At 39.9% G+C, this 23,040-nt stretch overlaps 2 protein-coding genes across 2 annotated transcripts; both read right to left on the bottom strand.

Moving 5' to 3' along the window:
* Positions 1-397: 397 nt before the first annotated feature.
* On the bottom strand, positions 398-9,881 carry ATP5PO (ATP synthase peripheral stalk subunit OSCP). Its single transcript, XM_063442656.1, has 7 exons — positions 9,775-9,881; positions 7,555-7,599; positions 5,804-5,914; positions 3,660-3,789; positions 3,345-3,457; positions 689-775; positions 398-598 (listed from the first exon to the last, which is right to left on the bottom strand). The coding sequence occupies exons 1-7, from the start codon at positions 9,802-9,804 to the stop codon at positions 485-487; spliced, it is 630 nt and encodes a 209-aa protein (XP_063298726.1). The 5' UTR covers positions 9,805-9,881; the 3' UTR covers positions 398-484.
* A 6,950-nt stretch (positions 9,882-16,831) lies between these two features.
* Positions 16,832-21,166, bottom strand: SMIM11 (small integral membrane protein 11). Its single transcript, XM_063442643.1, has 3 exons — positions 21,027-21,166; positions 17,972-18,155; positions 16,832-17,002 (listed from the first exon to the last, which is right to left on the bottom strand). The coding sequence occupies exons 1-2, from the start codon at positions 21,045-21,047 to the stop codon at positions 17,973-17,975; spliced, it is 204 nt and encodes a 67-aa protein (XP_063298713.1). The 5' UTR covers positions 21,048-21,166; the 3' UTR covers positions 16,832-17,002; position 17,972.
* Between the last annotated feature and the right edge of the window lie 1,874 nt (positions 21,167-23,040).

Genomic DNA, 23,040 nt, shown 5'->3' with positions numbered 1-23,040 from the left:
TTTACCCCATCAAATTTTGCTATTCTATTAATAAAATGCAGATTTAAGTGACTAAATTCCTCAGTTTTTGCAAAAAGGAAGTATTTTTCCACTTCTTGGTGAAATACTAAAATATTGCACTTCATTACAAAGTTGTTCAGGCTACATTTTCGGTTAACTCCCTTTTAACTTCAAGCCAATGCGCACATCACAAACTATTATCCTCACAGCAGTATACGTGCCAGTCTGAGAATTATTAAATGTGTGTAAGTCTCAATTAAAAGGTCCAGACGCAATATTAGAAAATGTATTCGATACACGTGCTGGTTATGTGGTCGCACATCATTAAAGATGAATAGTATTAGTAACCTCAAATAGACATTGTCCTCGTTTTATTTAAACAAATATCACAGCAACGGACACTTCAGGACAATATTTATTTATTTACTATAGGAGCCCCAGCAGGAATAACAGGGGGATAAAATAAGAGCAGAGACAGCTAGATTTAAACAGTATCCCTCATGATCTTGCTCAACTTCTGGATTTTTGCTTTTGTGGACATGTCAACATACTTGTCACCAATGCTGACAATCATTCCTCCGAGGATAGAAGAGTCGGTCTGGGGAAAATAAAAAAAAATATTTACAAGTTTCATGCTTTTTTTTTTTTTTTTAAAAAGCAATTCTATTTAAATCTAAATGTTTCATACCTTGGTCTCCAGCTTCAAGATCTCTCCTTTGGCTAGGAAGCCATTGAGAGCAGTTTTCAATTCGGTCAGGTTTGCCTCATCCAACGGCTAAAATACAGAGAGACGAACACTCATTTTCCATCTTAATTATAACATTAGTTTTATCCACTAAACAACTTAAAAAATGCAGACAAAGCAACTGGTTTAAGAGACACTATAGACACCAAAACTTTAGCTTCGTGGTTCTGTGTAAAGATCATGCCATGCAGTGTCACTGCTCAATTATGTCATTTAGGAGTTAAATAACTATGTATGCAGGCCTCTTACACCTACCTGCATATGACCTACAGTCACATTTCCTGTAAACAGATTTCAGGTCTAAACTTCCTTTACTGTACAGTCTTTTTAATTTAGAATTGCTTATCCCCTGCTCTGTTAATGGACTGCAAGAGCCTACAGGAGTTTCCTGTGTGTGATTCAAGTTCAATTCATAGAGCAGACGATAACATCTAATGTAAACACACTATGCCTTCACAACCGACTGAAAATTAACCTATTCTTTTCATGTAGGCTGTGTAACAGCCAGGAAAAGTGTGGCTAGGGCTGCATAAACAGGAACAAAAACAATTCACTCCTTGATGTTAGGGCATGCTATGCCTTTCTAAAAAAAAACAAATAGAACAACTTGACCGCCGTTCGGGTGACATAGCATGCCATAACAATCAGGCCTCCTCTCCAGCACAAATACTCACCCCTCCTTGCCAGATCAAATCGAGGGGGGATCTGCCTGAGGCCAGTCTATCATGCAGATCCAAGTCATGTGATTGTGATGACACTGCTATCACATGACTGACATTCATTGTAGGGACACATATCTTTGGCAGCCAAAGATGAACTACTAAGGGAATGCCTGAGACAACAGCAGATAGAGGATGCAAAAAATGAGGTGTTATGCCATGGCAAGACAAGCCAATCCAAGGGGTGTACCACCAGCAGATTTTGGATGTGGCTCACATTACGAAATCCTAACAGTGCTTGGAAAATATAAGTTTACATAAAATGAAAGCCTGGTGTAAAGGTATCGAGGCAGTGAAGGGGTTAACCCTACGTGAAAATTGGTGAACAAAGAAAAGGAACAAAGGGCACTGCCTGTAGAGTATATATAGATATATATCGTTATATAGAATAAAAGTAAAATGAAAATAAAAAATATTTATTGGTGAACAAGATACAAGGTGATTATTCCATACATCCACTCCTGAGCCTGCTGTATAAATGCATACAGGGGCCTACAGAGATACTATGCAGAAATAAGAAAGGTTTAAAAGGACAGTTAACAGCACCTAGATCACAGCTGTTCTCAGATCTTACACTGTCTCCACCGTTACAGTTAATAGTACTCTTGGCAGTTAGTCCTGCTGCACAAAATTTGTAACTGTAAACAAGGTATGGGAGACTAAAATCGTCTGAGTTTAGCTCAGATCTTACACTGTCTCCACCGTTATAGTTAGTGGTACTCTTGGCAGTCAGTCCTGCTGCACAAAATCTGTAACCACAAACAAGGTGCAAGAGACTTAAGTCGTCTGAGTGGGGTCTCTATCGTTTAAGGCAATAGTATCTCAATATAGTTTCCAAAAGTAAAAGTATCAACTGTAATTGGAATTACCACGGGAGACCCGTGCTGCCTGAATGCTGTCTTAGAGTTAAAAGGCTGCAAGCTATGGTAGTGGTACGTTCGAATCCTGCAATAGACCCTACTCCGGGTGCTAGATAGTAAATTACCCCAAATATAATGTAGAGAAAAGACAGAGAGAAAGAAGGTATATCTCTGTGCCTTCAAGGGCACCTACCAGATAAGAGAGCTAACTGCAGGAAAAAGAGAGGTACAAAGGGAGAGAGGTATTTAAATAAATCACAGTAGATAAATAGTAAATACTAACTGTGCCTTCAAGGGCACCTTCCTTTAAAGTCACTAGCTGGCTTGCGTCTGAATAACTAGAATCTCAACACAATGAAGTATATGTGCATGTGTTAAACACAAAAATAGTGTATAGCCACAATCAGCATCAGTGGCTATAACCTAGGTGTCCCTCCCGATACACCCGTAACCTATATGGATATCGTTGATGATCGTAATATTATAAGGTATTAACTGCTGGTGCAGACGGTATAATTCTTAGGAGAGACCAGAAAAAACCCCGACGCGCGTTTCGCCGGTAAGGCGGCTTTTCAAGGGGGATACTGATTGTGATACTTGTGATACTGACTGATACGGATTGTGGCTATACACTATTTTTGTGTAATATTAATATGAAGGAGGTCAATTATGGTTGAACAGACATATAGCTCAAATTATAGATTGTGTCTCCGTCTTTAAGGAGAGAACTCCTAAGTGGCAGAAAATTGAGCAGTGAGATGGCTTCATTAAGCTAAACTTGATGCTACCTGGCTCCTCTTAGTACCAATAGAAGGCATTATCATTTTGGGTATCTAGATTTACCTTTTTCCAATCTGAAGTAAAGGAACACTACAAGTACAATAATCACTGCAGCACACTGTGGTGGTTATGTTGCCAACGACGAGAGACTCTTTGGTCAGATTAAAAAGACAATGCAAGTTTCTGTGAAAGTGGCAATTTATGGCTGAGCTCAGGAAATGGGGAACATTTCTGACTTACCGATGCAGTTGTGACCGAGCATAGCACCTCCCCTCGATGTGCACTCATCATCTTTGCGAATGCAGAAAATATGTCTGAGGTTTTACGCAAGCGACCATTCTCAGCAAGCAAATCTACAAGACCAGGGGACGTGGTGAGTGTGTTGTAAATATGTATAATTATTCATGCAAAGAAACTAGTATAAACCGGTACAAACACTGCATTTACAGATTATATAAAGCAGTGATGACTGTCAGCACTATTGGAATATATCTTGCAGTGCTACAATTTAATCACTGTACTAAGAGATACTTCAAAGAATTTCAATATACTTACTGATAAAGTTTGACGTGATTGGAGATAGCTTCTCCTTTGCCAAAATTTCACTGAGTGCCTTCTGTTTCAAAACACGCTTGATGTGGGGATTTATGATGATGCCAGAAATCTTGGGCTCTTTAATAACTGCCTAAAACATAAATAAGTTATACAGTCAGTGGATTATGAAACTGCATGAAAAACAAAGTGGACTATTCATTTACATAATTATCTCAGCTAGGCCTAATTAATACACTTTCCAAATTATTCAATACGGTTAGAAAACCGTTACAAATGATGCATCAGCAAATAGTGCCATAAACTTTAATGGTGACTTCTGCAGTTTTTAGAACAGTATTGAATCATTTGGAAAACTTATCAAATGAAGGCCTGAGTTAGCATTCAATGAAACTCCTTTCCTGTTTAAATTATGAAGTGATTTACATTGTAATATAGGATGACGAAAAAGGAAAGACTCATATCCACCAAGATCAAACTTTCCAATGTCTATTTCTGCCATTTATCCAAAAGGATAGCCAGTGGTTTTTGTGACTTTTTTATGCCACAAAAGGGGAGAGGAGGTATCTTAACGGGGCACTAAGCACCATAAACACTAAAGCATGGTAATGGTTATAGCGTAAAGCACACAGCACATACACACTAAAATATATTTGGAAATAAAATGGCTACTTTGAGCTAGAATTGAATTCCTTTCTTTGTACGATAAAACACGTTCACATACTTGTTCTAATGATGTATATAAACATTTGCAGTTAGTTTAGTGAATACAAGGTCAGTCAGCTCTGAGAATCTGCTCTAGGTGCCAGAGAATCAGAATTGCCTTGTAAGAAGCCAAAATATTTTCTTAGCGGACAAACCAAGTTTTGTTATTTTAATTAGTTTAGGATTTTGAACTCATACTTTTATATAAAGGTCAACTTTAAGTGCTACTTTAGTTCAATGACCTTGACCATTACCTGATTACGTAAAACGCCATATTTGAGTTGGCTTAAGTTACTTGCGTATTGAAATGGATTAGCATTTATAAATTACTAGTTTATATAAGGAATCCCATGTTTAAATAATTTGGATCAGATATTCTTGAACTCTATGGATAGATCCTAAATCTACAATTGGTATGTTATATTTTCTTTACTCTTCTGACAAGAATTTATACTTTTATAATTCTCTGCTTTTTAGGTGTGTGAATTTTGCATTATTTTATATATCTATGTGTGCGTTTTTTTTACTGCCCTTTTCTGAAAATATGATGTCGTTGTTGCTTATTCTTGTTTTATAACATAATAGGTCGATTTCCCAAACACAAGACATTGGAATTTAATGCACTAGCACAAGTTTGTTAGTAATAATTTCTCACCAAGACATTGTGTGGGGCAGGAAAGGTGAATCTGTTACAACAGCACCCGAACAATGGTTGGTCCCACACTAATTTCAACATGTCAACTCCACCACTCACTGCCCAAACTGCCTCCAGAGACTCCCAACTCCACTACTGAAAAATGCTAAATGTTCTACGTATATTTGGAATCCAGAGTGTTGCAGTTAGCATGTTAATATCCCATGTTAAAATTAGTGTATGTCGGGAGTGCTGTGACGTAGTGGTGGGCTTTATACAATAGGGCCCTATTGTGGAACTGAATCTCCATATTTGTTTGCTGGGACAGGTGATTTTAAGTACCCTTGTGAAATTTAAAACTAAAAAGAAAGGTTGCCACTTGAAACAGAACTAAACTGTCTAGCTCTAGTGGGTGAGCAGCTTATATCTTACTACAATCTAGTCCTGCTTCCATGCACAGGGTTCTCAAAATAGTATGAGAACCCAATTAGTTGGCTATGCTAAAATGAGAGCCATTAACAGGTCCAAATGTCATAATCCCAAGGACAGGCTTGAAGAACAATACCTAAGGTAAAATGTATTTAGCTCTGGTACAGTGTTACTACTTGCAAGAACATATTTAAAGCTTTTACAGAGACCAACATTGACCACTCTTCACAGCCATGGGTGGAAATGCAGATTGTATCTGTCCCCAGACCCACTCACTATTTTTGCAAATTGTATTTATTTTAAATCACACCCCGTGTGCTAGACCCCCTATTTTTTATTCACATATGAGGAGTGTTTGACACATCATGAAGGTCCTCACCGATATCCTGGTCAGCTCTTTCTCCACCTGCTCCAGTTTCTTCTCCTTTGAAGCAGCTGAATACAGGGCAGTGGCATAGCGACCCTCCAGACCAAAGATCTGAATTGGAGGCTGGGAAGAAACAAATAAAATTAAATTTGTTAAAAATAACACCTAAAATAGTTTCCCATTCTAATTATTCTTTAAAGGATTCAAATATAACGTGCATCATTTGCTTAGGGCACATTTATGAAGGGCAGAAGTGCTATGCACAAGAATAAAATGATTCAAGACAATCTTTATAACATAAACCAACATTAAAGCATTGGCTTTTTGACTGTATGCATCAGCTTATTTCTATAAGTGTGCAATAACCTTTAAAGGAATACTCCAGGACCCATAACAGTGGACACTGGACAGTGTAGGCACCCAGACCATTTCAGTTAATTTAAGTGTTCTGGGTTCTGTGTCCCTTTTTCACTTAGTGCTGCAATGTTTACATTGAAGCTCTAAATCTGCCCTCTTCCGGATTCGTAACGGACTTTTGATCCGTTATCTGACACTGGACGTTCTCACGGGACCTCCAGCGTCAGATTCTCCCCTGTAGTCAGTGGGGAAGGAGCGTGGGCAGAGCCCGGCCAAGCGCCGAGGGACATCGGCGCTGGATTCAGGTAAGTAGCTGAAGGGGTTTTAACCCATTCAGGGACATGGGATGGTGGGCGGGAGGGAGGGGGGCACTCCAGGATTCTCTAGTGTCAGGGAAACAGGTTTGTTTTCCTGGCACTGGAGAATCCCTTTAATGAGGTTATTATGGGGAGCCATCTTACCTCATGGGAGTAAACAGCTGACACTCCCATCCTATCACTTGCTTCCCATCGCTAATAATAGTACGTACTGTTATTCACAATGTGCGGCCAGTGACAATTGCTCTCAGCATTATCACCGGCACTCAAGGCGAAACCGCCCTGATCAATGTGACAGCCAAGGGAGACAGAAGGCAGAGCTGACAGGCTCCCGAGGGGATATGTTTGGGTTTAAACTGTTTAATCTGTTTAACCTCGTACAGTAAGAAGGCACACTACCCCATAACGACTTCATTGAGTGAAGGTCATGCAAAACAAATGACGTGGCTAAAATCTCATAATATAAATCTCAACGCATATATAAATTACAGCAGGGATGTGGAATTTCTATGCCTGATGCCTAGGACTAATAGTTTTGGCAGGCCCCAGTTTCTTCATCTGTGTTTAGCCATGTTGTGTGCAAGTGGTAGGTCAGCTACAAGGACGTGGTAGATTAGATCCAGGGTTAGGTGCGTGTGGTCTGCATTGCCAGCAGTTGTAGAACAGTTATTGCTCCATCGCGGCTCAGTACTCACTGACAGCATGCTGGTAACACCCACAGCTGGGCTCTGACTCAATAAGTGCAGAGACTGACTGCAAGGACGAGGTTAAAGCTGTCTGTACACCATGGAGTTTTCCCCCCTCTGGACCACCAGACACCGTAGCCCCTCTTGTTTCATAAAACTATGCAAAAGGAGGGCAGAAAAACAGAGCACACACTACACACAAATTAACAAACCTCTCACGTGCACACATTAAACAAAGTCACCACACAAGATTTAGTGAACGTCAAGGGCTCTAGGCTGGTGCCCCAATCTGTAGTTATTTTGTGTGTCAGGACAAGTGGATTGGGCAACCATTTTAGCCTCTTGGCCACGTAGACTTAAAAAGCTTGTACATACATGAGAAATAAAGAATCAGATTACGTACCCTGACTAAAGCCGGCCTGACTGCGCTGGTACTGAATGCGCGAACCTGAAATGCAAAAATCAGATCTTAGTTTTATCATGTCCAACATGGTTACTTATACATGCATACGTGAATATTTACCCAACCTGCAAATTCAGTTCAGAAAAGGAGAGTTGTCCCTTCTTACACCACTAAATAAAATAATGATAACTACCTACAAATTGTGCTAACCTTTTTCCATGGTATTCTCCATTGTCTTTATGGTACACACAAGTTTGGCTTATATTCAAGAGTATTACATTTCATCTAGGAACGTATAGGTTTCAATTTAATGTGCTTTAAAAAATTGGCAGCTGCCCACACGTCAATATCTATGCCAATGAATGAAAGAGGAGGAGAACTCTACTTAGACGAACAGTACATAGATTGAACCATTCTCAATTTAAAGAGCCCGGTTGTGGCAAAACGCACGTTGGGACGTCAGTTGATTGCGTGTGATCTATAAGATATGAGGGATGATTTGATTTGGCTCCTTTTTAGGTCTCTGCATACATAGATTTTTGATTTATCTCACACAATAGGATAGTAAGATTTTTTTTGCATACTTACGTTTGATTTCAACTTTTGAGTTGTCTAGCTTTTAGGATTTATCTTTCTTAGCCTTAGCACTATAAGGGCGTGTGGATTACAGTGGGGTGCCCTCGAAGGCACTGAGCAGAATAATATTTAGTCCTTTGTTTTATCCCCCTCCCCCTATTCTTTCATGTGTGATCCTGATCCAAGTTCCAGTTATATAACACTTGGATACTCCACAATTGACTTGCTTACTCAAGTGATACTTTGTATACATATCTATTGTGACTTACTATAGAGAGGAAATAATTTATATTCCTACTAGAATTTATATCTTTATTTCTAGTATAAAGCTATTGTGATTTAAAGCAGGGCTTGACAAATTTGTTTGGGATCAAGGAGCCAGCTAAAAAAGTAAGGAGACAGTTTATTTGAAGCCGGCGTTTCGGTGCTTCTGACGAAGGTGCATATATACAGCACTGAAACACGCGTTCTTTCCTATGGGTCAATTCTAATGGGCACTTCACTGCGTGATACACGTTTTTGTTAAGATTTAAGTTTTTCCTTCTTCTATGCCTATTTAGTAAGTTTAACAGGGAGAGAGGTTCTCTCTACTTGACTTTATCTGTCCTACTTTTGATTATTAATGCTGCTGATCCTCCAGATAGTAACTTTTCTCCCTTTAGCATTTTTACCGGTGCTCAGGAATTAAGGGGAGATCTACTAACACCCTATGCATTAAAAGGCCAGGACTAATAAAGCCTATATGTATATTGAAGACTTTAAGTGAGGAGATAAAGTTACTAAACACCTACTTAGGCATGGGAGTAACCTTATAAGGCTAGTTCGGTATTTATTATTATTATTTGGACTCCGTATTTATTTCTGTGTTGATACTTTCTGTTACTTCAGATATTTAGTGGTCTCCCTCTGGTTACATTGTTCCATATCACTGGATGCTTTTGTGTCTACGTCTTTATCTCCAGTCAGCATTATATTCACAGTTTGTGCTTTGTTTCTGTTGCAAGTATCTAGGGTATACCTTGGGCATTGCTGGAGTGTCCTGCTGGTGCATGGGATCAGTGTGGAGGTGGTGTTTATTCTCTTTTACACCCATTTTCACACAGATCCCATTTCTTTCTATTTTTTCCTGGATATACCTATATATAAATTGGTGCGAGATTGTGTATTTTGTATATATAGATAGAGTTTTTTGTTTTAAAACCAAAAAGGGATAATAAAACTGTGCTTGTATTCGGAAAATATAATATGTTAGTCAGATTTACATCTCCCTACAGTTATGCAGGATATGTAGGTTTTTACCATGTTTCTTTGTAATGATAGATTTATAATAGGACATGTTTTATAGGTGTGTGACACTGACAGGCCTCCCTGCCCCCCCCCCATGTCAGTATTATACCCGATGTGACCAAGTACAGAGTGAACAAGGAGCCTGGTAACCATATTAGAGGATAATTCATGTTAATGCATGTCAATGCCAGCCTGGATAATGCATGTCAATGCCAGCCTGGATAATGCATGTCAATGCCAATGTTATCCCTGGCTGGGCAGGACTTTCCTGGATAAATGAGATTATGATGAAGGACACACACAGTTACCAGTAGCCTGCCCCTCTATCTCCCTCTATCCCCGGGTTTCGGGTTTTACCTTCACTGAGAGCCTTCCTACTGCTGCCATGTTCTCCTCCGGCCGCTGCTCTAGGTCAAACCTGCGCCGCCCACCAGCCGGGTCACGTATGACGCACACGGCGTGCGCCCTGAGAGGAAATGGACTCGGCGGCGCGCACTGCGCATGCGCTGCCCGGTCTCCGCTGCGAACTACGCATGCGCCTGCCCCTTTGCCGCGCACGTGTGACGTAGCCTGACTCCAATGTAAGGAGAGCGCGCAGAGAGATGACAGCTTCCTCCTGCAGCCAGTCACCCTGCACAAGGAGCATGTCCTGCAGTACATACACTGTATGGACCCTGCTCAGCTGTGATCACATTATACTATTATAACACAGCTCTGTACATCATTATAATATTATATCACAGCTCTGTACATCATTATATTATATCACAGCTCTGTGCAACATTATAATATTATATCACAGCTCTGTGCAACATTATAATATTATATCACAGCTCTGTGCAACATTATAACACAGCTCTGTGCAACATTATAATATTATATCACAGATCTGTACAACATTATAATATTATATCACAGCTCTGTACATCATTATAATATTATAGCACAGCCATGTACAACATTATAATATTATAGCACAGCTCTGTACAGTGTGAAGGTTATTATACATGCCTGGCCACATTATATATTGCATTATAATCACAGGTCTGTACAGTGTGAAGGTTATTATACATGCCTGGCCACATTATATGTTACATTATAATCACAGGTCTGTACAGTGTGAAGGTTATTAAACATGCCTGGCCACGTTACATATTACATTATAATCACAGCTCTGTACAGTGTGAAGGTTATCATACATGCCTGGCCACATTACATATTACATTATAATCACAGCTCTGTACAGTGTGAAGGTTATTATACATGCCTGGCTACATTATATCACAAAAAAAGCAGACACTCTGAGCACAAGGTTAGATAACTCTCAATAACCTGACCTTCCCTTAGTCCCTATCCAGGTCTCATTACAGAGAGAGCCTATATCATTTACATATCAGACTGATTATAAACTCCATCTATGCAGGATATGTATGGCTATTTATAACCTTGTTTATTTGTAACTTTTCTCACTTTTTATTTGTTTTTTACTGTATGTATTGGAGCTGACGTGTACTGTAGTCGTTGCTGCCGCCCAGGAGTGATGGGAGTGAGCGCAGGACTTTTATTTTTGTATTTTTATTTGTAATGATAGGCTTATAATATAACATGTTTTCTGTGTGTCTGATACCTATACCATTTACATATCAGACTGATCCCACCAATAATGGCAGTGCAGTTATAAAACAGCGTCAAGTTCTCTCTGCGTAAGATATATAAACCCAGCAAGGTAGTTTCAGCGTTCTTTAGGCCAGTGACTAATAGGAGCAGCCACTTATTTCTCATACGTGAGACTCTCTAGGCAAGATTTCATAGGATCCACTGAGTACAATAGTGATGAAGGCTCCTGGCAGATTAAAGGGACAATGCCGGTACCATAGCATCTTCATACAAAAAATGTTCTTGTGGTGCAAGAAGTTCCTGGGCACCAGGTTACCTGAAATGGTTAAACAGTTTAACCACATGCCTGTAAATCCGTGTCTGATCGCTCAGCCCCTGAACTTTGGCTCAATGTCCAAGGCTTCCTGACTGAGGTCTCTGACATTGAGCTGAAGTTCAAGGGCAGAGTGATTGGGCACTGGCTTGAAGATTGGAGGGGGGGAGGGGGGGTTGTTAATCTGGCATACAGGTTTATTCACTAAACAGAGGATTCAGAGTGAAATTACATTTACATTTGCTTTGAGTTCTCAATTTAGTGAATAAATGTTTAAATTCCAGGCTAGTCATGAAAATTGTTGGGAATTCAAAGTGAATTAGCTGTACTGGAAGGAAAGGTGACTTGGAGAATTTTTACAATACAGCTATTTTGGCCTTAAATTTGAAATTCACAACTATTTTCACTGTAGCGAATAACCCTATTGGGAGCCCCACAGATTACCCTCATATTTCTAAACATTATAACATTGTCAGGGAATTAAAAGTGCATTTCAAAATTTAGGCCAAAGAATCCAAACTGGAAGCATACCTGACTTTGAATTTTTCCATTTTTAGCTAATTTGACCTTAAATTTGAAATTCACTCTGGATTTTCACTTTGGTGCAGGGGTAGGCAACCTTTGGCACTCCAGAAGTTGTGGACTACATCTCCCATAATGCTCTTACAGCCATAATGCTGGCAAAGCATCAGGGAAGATGTAGTCCACAAGATCTGGATTGCTGAAGGGTGCCTACTGCCTCTAGTGAATAACCCATGGAGACGGTCAGTGTTAGTCACTAAAGTAAGAATTCAAAGTGAATTTCAAACCAAAAGGCCAAAATAGCTGAATTGGATAACTTCTCTACAACAGCCTTTCTACCAGTTTGACTACTTTGGCCTAAACTTTGAATTCTCACTTTAGAAGAGAGGAGGTTGTAAGGCAGACAGTTTTCTTTATCACTTTGATTGGGAAATCTAAAGAAAAAAATAACAACAACAGACTAAGTGTGCCTCTTTACTATATATATATATATATATATATATTTAAAGCTTTATATAATTAAAAGGCATAAATTAACTGTAACCTTCATGTACGTATGTTCTCCCAAATCTTGGTCCCAACTACAGGCAGACATCCCAAGTCTGCTGGTAGTTCCGTGAGACTTCCTAATTTTGCATGCGGCTCCCTGACATCCTCATATCATGTATATTATACCGGAAATCACACACACACACTCAGACATGCAATGTATATCAAATTGTGTGTGTTGGTTTCCAGGATATTATACATGATTTGTGCACCCCTTCCCTCATACTAAACAGGGCCAGGTGGGGTGCCGGCACTTTAAGAGCCACTATCAGCCGGTAGGAAGTGATGACAGCCTGTCACTTTCTCCCTGCTTCACAGAGAGACGCACAGGAGGACTGGAGGGAGGAGGCAGCATAGAGGATGGAATGAGCTGCCACTGTATGCTCTCTCCCATCAGCCTCAGCCAGAGCATCAAGCAAGCAACCCTCCAGGAGTGTATCTGAGGGTTTGTGTGTGTGTTTGTGTATCAGAGTATATGTGGTGTGTGTGTGTGTTCATATCACTATACACACACACTCCGTCCGGCTAGTTTTACTTCCGGAATCACTTCACACAGGTGGTGTAAGTTCATTAATTATTATTATGTATATATTTGTACTTCATGTGCACTATCACTATCTTGATAAAGACCCTGAAGGGTCGAAACGTTGATGCTGAGTTGTGATTAAACGGTTAATACACATTTGAAAAATCCAAGCGAGTGCTCCTGTTTCTTACCTTTATATCTACTGGCCTGGAGGCACCCTGGTAATATATTTTTTATATCATATACTTTTTTTGGGTCGAGTGCCAGAGTCTGGTCTGATATATATATATATATATATATATATATATATACAGGGAGTGCAGAATTATTAGGCAAGTTGTATTTTTGAGGATTAATTTTATTATTGAACAACAACCATGTTCTCAATGAACCCAAAAAACTCATTAATATCAAAGCTGAATATTTTTGGAAGTAGTTTTTAGTTTCTTTTTAGTTATAGCTATTTTAGGGGGATATCTGTGTGTGCAGGTGACTATTACTGTGCATAATTATTAGGCAACTTAACAAAAAACAAATATATACCCATTTCAATTATTTATTTTTACCAGTGAAACCAATATAACATCTCAACATTCACAAAAATACATTTCTGACATTCAAAAACATAACAAAAACAAATCAGTGACCAATATAGCCACCTTTCTTTGCAAGGACACTCAAAAGCCTGCCATCCATGGATTCTGTCAGTGTTTTGATCTGTTCACCATCAACATTGCGTGCAGCGGCAACCACAGCCTCCCAGACACTGTTCAGAGAGGTGTACTGTTTTCCCTCCTTGTAAATCTCACATTTGATGATGGACCACAGGTTCTCAATGGGGTTCAGATCAGGTGAACAAGGAGGCCATGTCATTAGATTTTCTTCTTTTATACCCTTTCTTGCCAGCCACGCTGTGGAGTACTTGGACGCGTGTGATGGAGCATTGTCCTGCATGAAAATCATGTTTTTCTTGAAGGATGCAGACTTCTTCCTGTACCACTGCTTGAAGAAGGTGTCTTCCAGAAACTGGCGTAGGACTGGGAGTTGAGCTTGACTCCATCCTCAACCCGAAAAGGCCCCACAAGCTCATCTTTGATGATACCAGCCCAAACCAGTACTCCACCTCCACCTTGCTGGCGTCTGAGTCGGACTGGAGCTCTCTGCCCTTTACCAATCCATCCATCTGGCCCATCAAGACTCACTCTCATTTCATCAGTCCATAAAACCTTAGAAAAATCAGTCTTGAGATATTTCTTGGCCCAGTCTTGACGTTTCAGCTTGTGTGTCTTGTTCAGTGGTGGTCGTCTTTCAGCCTCTTACCTTGGCCATGTCTCTGAGTATTGCACACCTTGGCAGCATAGAGGATGGAATGAGCTGCCACTGTATGCTCTCTCCCATCAGCCTCAGCCAGAGCATCAAGCAAGCAACCCTCCAGGAGTGTATCTGAGGGTTTGTGTGTGTGTTTGTGTATCAGAGTATATGTGGTGTGTGTGTGTGTTCATATCACTATACACACACACTCCGTCCGGCTAGTTTTACTTCCGGAATCACTTCACACAGGTGGTGTAAGTTCATTAATTATTATTATGTATATATTTGTACTTCATGTGCACTATCACTATCTTGATAAAGACCCTGAAGGGTCGAAACGTTGATGCTGAGTTGTGATTAAACGGTTAATACACATTTGAAAAATCCAAGCGAGTGCTCCTGTTTCTTACCTTTATATCTACTGGCCTGGAGGCACCCTGGTAATATATTTTTTATATCATATACTTTTTTTGGGTCGAGTGCCAGAGTCTGGTCTGATATATATATATATATATATATATATATACACAGGGAGTGCAGAATTATTAGGCAAGTTGTATTTTTGAGGATTAATTTTATTATTGAACAACAACCATGTTCTCAATGAACCCAAAAAACTCATTAATATCAAAGCTGAATATTTTTGGAAGTAGTTTTTAGTTTCTTTTTAGTTATAGCTATTTTAGGGGGATATCTGTGTGTGCAGGTGACTATTACTGTGCATAATTATTAGGCAACTTAACAAAAAACAAATATATACCCATTTCAATTATTTATTTTTACCAGTGAAACCAATATAACATCTCAACATTCACAAAAATACATTTCTGACATTCAAAAACATAACAAAAACAAATCAGTGACCAATATAGCCACCTTTCTTTGCAAGGACACTCAAAAGCCTGCCATCCATGGATTCTGTCAGTGTTTTGATCTGTTCACCATCAACATTGCGTGCAGCGGCAACCACAGCCTCCCAGACACTGTTCAGAGAGGTGTACTGTTTTCCCTCCTTGTAAATCTCACATTTGATGATGGACCACAGGTTCTCAATGGGGTTCAGATCAGGTGAACAAGGAGGCCATGTCATTAGATTTTCTTCTTTTATACCCTTTCTTGCCAGCCACGCTGTGGAGTACTTGGACGCGTGTGATGGAGCATTGTCCTGCATGAAAATCATGTTTTTCTTGAAGGATGCAGACTTCTTCCTGTACCACTGCTTGAAGAAGGTGTCTTCCAGAAACTGGCGTAGGACTGGGAGTTGAGCTTGACTCCATCCTCAACCCGAAAAGGCCCCACAAGCTCATCTTTGATGATACCAGCCCAAACCAGTACTCCACCTCCACCTTGCTGGCGTCTGAGTCGGACTGGAGCTCTCTGCCCTTTACCAATCCATCCATCTGGCCCATCAAGACTCACTCTCATTTCATCAGTCCATAAAACCTTAGAAAAATCAGTCTTGAGATATTTCTTGGCCCAGTCTTGACGTTTCAGCTTGTGTGTCTTGTTCAGTGGTGGTCGTCTTTCAGCCTCTTACCTTGGCCATGTCTCTGAGTATTGCACACCTTGTGCTTTTGGGCACTCCAGTGATATTGCAGCTCTGAAATATGGCCAAACTGGTGGCAAGTGGCATCTTGGCAGCTGCACGCTTGACTTTTCTCAGTTCATGGGCAGTTATTTTGCGCCTTGGTTTCTCCACACGCTTCTTGCGACCCTGTTGACTATTTTGAATGAAACGCTTGATTGTTCGATGATCACGCTTCAGAAGCTTTGCAATTTTAAGAGTGCTGCATCCCTCTGCAAGATAGCTCACTATATTTGACTTTTCTGAGCCTGTCAAGTCCTTCTTTTGACCCATTTTGCCAAAGGAAAGGAAGTTGCCTAATAATTATGCACACCTGATATAGGGTGTTGATGTCATTAGACCACACCCCTTCTCATTACAGAGATGCACATCACCTAATATGCTTAATTGGTAGTAGGCTTTCGAGCCTATACAGCTTGGCGTAAGACAACATGCATAAAGAGGATGATGTGGTCAAAATACTCATTTGCCTAATAATTCTGCACTCCCTGTATATATATATATATATATATATATATATATATATATATCAAGGTGTTCAAACATGTTGGCGGGTTGTGTGTGTGTGTGTGTGGGGAGGGTGCGCACGCAGGGACGGAGGGTGTGGCACCGTAGCTGGTGAAGCCACCTCCTTGCATTTTTGGGATGTCTGCATAGCTGTTCACAGCACATTTCATTAGGGTTTGCACACAGTGATGCTTTGTTTGCTTTTTTTAAAAAAAATTATTTTTTAAAGAGGACAATTGTTGAATATAACTCATAAAAATATTTAGTTTTAATCTTAAGCTTGTATGTATTTTTATGTTAATTATTTATTTTCTTTGAAAAGTTTTAAAAGTGCAGGTAGGGATGCAAGTTCATATAAGGACGACAAATTGGCCCTCCATTAGAGTCTGCCTGGGTACATCTGGGGCAATCAGGGGTTTAGAACCCTTTGGGTAACTAAATCACAAAGAATAGTAAAAAAAAAAAAAAAAAAAATCAGAACACATTTTTAGAAAATATAATTTAATATTCTAGAAAAAGAAAAAAAAAAGAAAAAATATTAAAAATGTATAAAGTGATAAATTAACAGTTCACATTCTCTGAAACAGTACAGCATTTCCACAGACACAGCAAATCTCCAGTGAATGTATTCATGAAGCAGGCGAGATGAAATCCCCTAGGAAGAAGAAAAATAAATTAATATATAAGGTATTCAAAAAACTTAAATAAACGATCAACTGTATTTCCACAACATACTAAATTGGGCAGCAACTAAATAGATGTACATTACTTGGAATTGATTCATCTAAAAAATGTGTGTGTGAGCCAACAGGCAGTTAGTTCGGGGAGGGGGAATAAAAATACACAACAGAAACATAGAACCTTTGATTGTATTCCTAACGCTATAGTTTTCTAGTTCCGATTTAGATTTAAGGCACCCTTCAAATTCAATAAAGAAAATAAGTATTTTACTTCACTTTTTTCAAGCCCCGTGGGTAACTCTGTGCTGCCACACGCGACATTGCTTTCTCACTTCATTGCCTACTTGTCCAATCCAATGCTCCTCATACAGAAGCATTGGAGACAAGAAGCGCATGCACAGCGTTCGCCCAATTAAATGCTTCCAAATGGGCAGCATTGGATGCTAACCTCCGGTTTGCATACCTTTTGAGTGCAGGAGGGTGGTTTCTCTAGTGTCTATCAGGCTGGACAGCTTGACCACTCATTTCTCCAGCATGGCACCCTAAGTGTACCAGGATGAAGTGATAGGACATCAAATTCACCAAGTGCTGTTCACAAGGGAACCACCAAGCTTTTCTATGCAGAAGAGTCAGGGGCCTAGTCTGCTACAGCTATGCACCGTAGTCCAGTAAGGGGTGGTATGTTTACCATTAAAACTGGACCACATCACATTAGTGTCCCATGAGGGTCCAATGCTTGGCTAAGCCACCAACCATACTATTGTTTGTACCCTTTCCACAAATGGTGACCTTGCCAGAGCTATTCTAATACTGAGACTACAGTCATTTTAAAAATGTCAGCCTTTCTTCATTAGTAATTTCTTTAATGCACCCAAACAATAAATAAAACACATACATGTATATACACACAGACACACAAAAATAAGAACATAGCATTACCCTACCTTAGTCTTCTTTTTTCTCAGTTTCTTCTTTCTCTGCTTCTTTTTTGCGTCTTGCTTCACGCTCAAGTTTTAGTTGTGCTTCAATTTTGTTACTCTGGTATATTTTGACACCGGCAAATAGCATGCACAGTAGCACAGACTTGGCAGCCAGAATATAAAGGAGCAATGGAAAATTTTCCAAAACCTGTACTCAATAAAAAAAAAAAAAAAAACAAAAAATAAAAACAATTAATTATCACACAAGTTCTAGTGTATCCGGAAAAAAAAATGAAATAAATCCCACAGCATTACATTAGCTGAGGGTCCCTGTTTTGAAAGAAGTGAGCCCCCTCTTTCAAATAATGGGTACAAGCACAAGTCGCAACCGGGTGATCACAATTGCGGCTGTGATCACTTGATAACACCATATACATAGTAGACGATAATCAAACCCAGACAAGCACGAGACCCTTTATTTGAAAGCAGAAATTGTCTTATAAGTGGTGTGTGTAGGATTGTGGCTGAATTATACTATGTTTAATATGATTATCATCATTATTTGCCACTAGCAAGTAAAAAAAAAAAAAAATACACTCCAGGCAAGTAGAAAGTCACCCTTGGCGGCCTGCATTGGCAAGTACATTTTTAAGGCCTAGCTTGCAGCATAGGACTTGAAATTTCAAGTGCCGATTTTTCTATGGTAAGAGTTTTGGGCATGGTTAAATTATCTGTTAATTGACACGGCAGAGCTTAGCTATGTGGAGCTAACAGAGTCTCCTTACAGGAGCCACGGTCAGTAGGGAATGCCATGATGGGCGCCCAGCAGAAGCCAGGTAAGCGATCAAACCATTCTTAAACTTTTGCAGTGCAGGCTGCAGGCTTAGCTCATTGGCTAAGAACCAATGTGCTAACCCTGCACACTTGGCTCAGGAGAACCAACCGAAGATACTGAGCGGGAGATTCCTGCTCTCACAGATCTGTAGAGTAGGCAGGAAGCAGCAGCCGGCAAACACCAAACAGTTTGACTCCTTACAAGGAATAGTACTGGTTGGGTGTGCGTCGGCGCACTCTTAGTACCATAGGAACTACAACGTGCTGTAGTGTTTCTTTAACTACAGTTTTGTTTTTTACTAAACTCCTGATTGTAGTGAACTGAAATCCAAAATGCTAAAGTAAAGTAGCTCTGTCACCTTTTGCAGACACCCCCAATGGTGACTTTGCCGCTTGCGCTGCAGTGGCCCTAGGGGTGCAGGAGAACAAAGGTTTTACTTGCCTGATTCTGCCCTTCAAGGCTGCCGCCATATGGATCTGACGCACTCTTAGCTCCTGCCACTTCATCTGACAGGAGCAGACATCAGTTTTTAAACTCACACATGCGAGAGTACAACACTTATATTTATGGAGGATACATTGAAAGCCTTCGAAGACAAAGCTTTTTACCCCCCTCAGCTGTCACTGTTAGGGACTTGATAGCGGTAACTCCACCTTTTAATCAAGCGAAGGGCAAAACTTCCCAACTTTCTCTTAAAGCGGCACTGTCAGGTGGTACTTACCTTTTCCTCAAACGCTTCCTCTTTCCTACTCTCTTTCCCCCCCCCCCATCTATTTCTCAAAAACAAAACAAAACAAAAAAACCCAGGGACTACGTTGTCTTATGCATTGCTACAGTGCCAATCCAAACAGCTGTCACCAGTAATGGCTGCAGGGAACTGGCTCTGTCCAGGATCCTCCATATGCCCCCATGCTGTACTCTCGAGCATGCAATGTCACAGTTAGGGGTCCTTGAATATTCTGCAAAGTCCCCAAATGGTGACAGTGCCGCTTTAACGGGAACCTGCCATGGCTAAAAACTTCTTTAGCTATTTCAAAAGAGCTTGAAGTAGCATGTATAAAATTTTAATAGCAGTTCCGCTAACAAATGTATAGATTTGGAGAAACACCCTATTTAAAAATATGTTTTTCTCCCAACTCACTCTCAATACCTGGGCAGATGCCAGAGTCCAAGGAATTGAGAGACAAAGTAAAAGAGACCTTCTCTGCAAAGATAACAATCACAGCACAGTGCTATACCAAGCACGACAAATCAACAAAGAGGGCAGGCAGACCGGTGGTGGGTGTTACGGGAGTCTAACACCACCTCTTTGATGAGATAGCAGCGGGGCGCCATGTAAGTCGTTACAGTGTCTCATTTGACTGAGAGGGAATTCAAACAGGCTTTATGAGCATTTCATTTAAAAAAAAAAAAGTTATCTTTATAAAATGCCCAATTTTTTGGGAGGGGTGACGGAGCAATTTTATGTCTAAAATAGCCAAGCTGCGAATATAGCCGATTTGGAGAACTTCCCCAACTATGGCTAATATTTGCCATTAATATTTCAATATGCAACAATTCAGATCTTGGCAAATAACCCGTTCAGGATTATTCACTCATGTGTGAGCTGGTGAGAATTCACATCGAACATAAACCACACATTGATTTAACCCCTTAAGGACACATGACATGTGTGACATGTCATGATTCCCTTTTATTCCAGAAGTTTGGTCCTTAAGGGGTCAAAGCGATTTTCCAGGTTGCCTGTTTTTGCCTAAACTTTGAAATTCAGTTTAAATTCCCAAACTAGTGCAGCAGCTTCTGAATGGGCCTCCCCAAATGTTTCTGGACTGCAACTCCCACAACCCATGGGTAGTGTAGTTCAAAAATGTGTCCTGCAGTCTGACATCCCTGCTTCACTGAATAACACGGTTTATTGATTATATAATGTGGTTATTGATTATATGTTCTGGTTATTGAGTATATAATGTGGTTATTGATTACATGTTCTGGTTATTGAGTATATATTGTGTTTATTGATTATCTCTCCTATTCTGGATAAGATTTGATTCCAAGACTCTTTTACTATGGATTTGGATTTCTGATTTCCTGTCCTTCACTAAGCCCATTTTTGGAGCAACTCCCACCACTCTCAGGCAAGACTGGGAGAGCCCAGCAACTAGAGGGCCAGTAACATGGCGGTCAAATCAACTACATGACAGCTTGTCACGTGATTCCAATAGACGCCTAAACGTTCACACTCACCGACCAATTAAAATCCGGCATCCTGCACGCGCCCGCAATACGTCACCAAACGGAGAAGCCAGAGGAGCTCGGTAGCAGAAAATGAACTTTCAGCGAAGGCTAAAGCGCTATTATAGGGAGGTGCTCTGATGTCACAAGACTGACAGACAAGGCAGCCAATCCGGAAAGAGTGGGCGTGCCGCATTAGCCAATCGGCTTGCTTCGCTGCCGTAAACAGCTATAAGAGGGCGGGGCGCAGCTGTTGCGGCATTCTGGAAGCTTCCTTCCTCAGGACACGGCCTGAGTGACAGGAGCAGCGGGCCGAGACTCCTGACAGGAATATATGGGCTTTCTGTAGTTATAGTGTGCAGAGATAGGGCCATAAATAACATGAAGGACAGTTTATATCATAATAGAGGGAACTAGACAATAACTGGCAGAATGAGTGGCATTTAGAACCAGTTATTATTATCATTATTATTTATTAACTGGCAGTATGAGTGGCATTTTGAACCAGTTATTATTTATTAACTGGCAGTATGAGTGGCATTTTGAACCAGTTATTATTATTATCATTATTATTTATTAACTGGCAGTATGAGTGGCATTTAGAACCAGTTATTATTATTTATTAACTGGCAGTATGAGTGGCATTTTGAACCAGTTATTATTATTTATTAACTGGCAGTATGAGTGGCATTTTGAACCAGTTATTATTATTATCATTATTATTTATTAACTGGCAGTATGAGTGGCATTTTGAACCAGTTATTATTATTTATTAACTGGCAGTATGAGTGGCATTTAGAACCAGTTATTATTATTTATTAACTGGCAGTATGAGTGGCATTTTGAACCAGTTATTATTATTATTATTATTATTTATTAACTGGCAGTATGAGTGGCATTTTGAGCCAGTTATTATTATTATTTATTAACTGGCAGTATGAGTGGCATTTTGAACCAGTTATTATTATTTTTTTTTATTAACTGGTATCCTCTCTTCCTAAAAATGTCACAACCCCTATTCCTGGAGACTTCCATTCATGACACATATCTTCATTCAAGGCAATTTGTAGTTGAATAGGATTCATGAAGCGTACTCGCCAAGAAAATGGCAAATATTAAAATAACCTTCTTATATGTGTGTATGTTTTTAAAAAAAAAAAAATTTGTTTTTTTTAATTCTTTATTTTATTGTGCATGACAAAAATACAATGAGGCAGGCAATGCCGCAATAGCGATTGCCAACTTATTTGTCAACATGTAAGAACAATTGCGTGGCAAGTCTAAACATAGCACATTTTATAGTTTTATGTAATTTGGTTTCCTGGAGGTTTAGATCAACTTGTATGTTTATGAGTTACAGATTGTGATTTCCAGACTGACTATGTTGTAAGGTTTGAAGGCTACAAGCTTGGCTAATATTGTTATTAGAGTAGGTTTCCACCAGGCAGAATACGGCATAGTGTGCTATCAGCATCATAAGGCAGGAAAATAACATTAAAGTGGCATTAATATTAGCTTTAACGGAGAGGGTGCATGCGTATCGGTGTCTGCAACCACAGTGACATCAGGTGGAGTTAGCTAAGGTATATTTCAACTGTGTGTGCCTTAATTGGGGTATAGCCTGACAGGATGGGGTCACCGCCGGCTCCGACCATAAAAAGGATAATAAAAAGTTAGCCCTTTCCCTCATGTGCGGAGCGTCCCTGTACAATGCCCAAGAGGGCTACAGAGTCTCAGTGTCCTGCTACTGGATGTTGAAAAAAATGGAAGAATGAGCCAGCGCTTACTTAACTTATAGGCAGCAACCTTAAAAGGAATCCCTCAAACCCTTTAAAATAAGACAAGAAAAACAATAAAAAAGGCTGCGCCACAATCAGTAATAAAAAGTCCAGTTAAAAGGCAAAAGTCCAAATATATTATCCTTGCAAATGGTCTTTAGTGATGAGGTCTTCTACTATTGCAGTGGATCCACTTTATATGAAAGATAAAAAGAGAGAAGGACAACCAATGGTGCAGTATGTAAAAT

This window comes from Pelobates fuscus, chromosome 1 (genome assembly GCF_036172605.1).
Source record: "Pelobates fuscus isolate aPelFus1 chromosome 1, aPelFus1.pri, whole genome shotgun sequence".
NCBI lineage: Eukaryota > Metazoa > Chordata > Amphibia > Anura > Pelobatidae > Pelobates > Pelobates fuscus.
The sequence above is the reverse complement of the archived record's forward strand: the minus strand, read 5'-3'. Positions and strand labels throughout refer to the sequence as shown.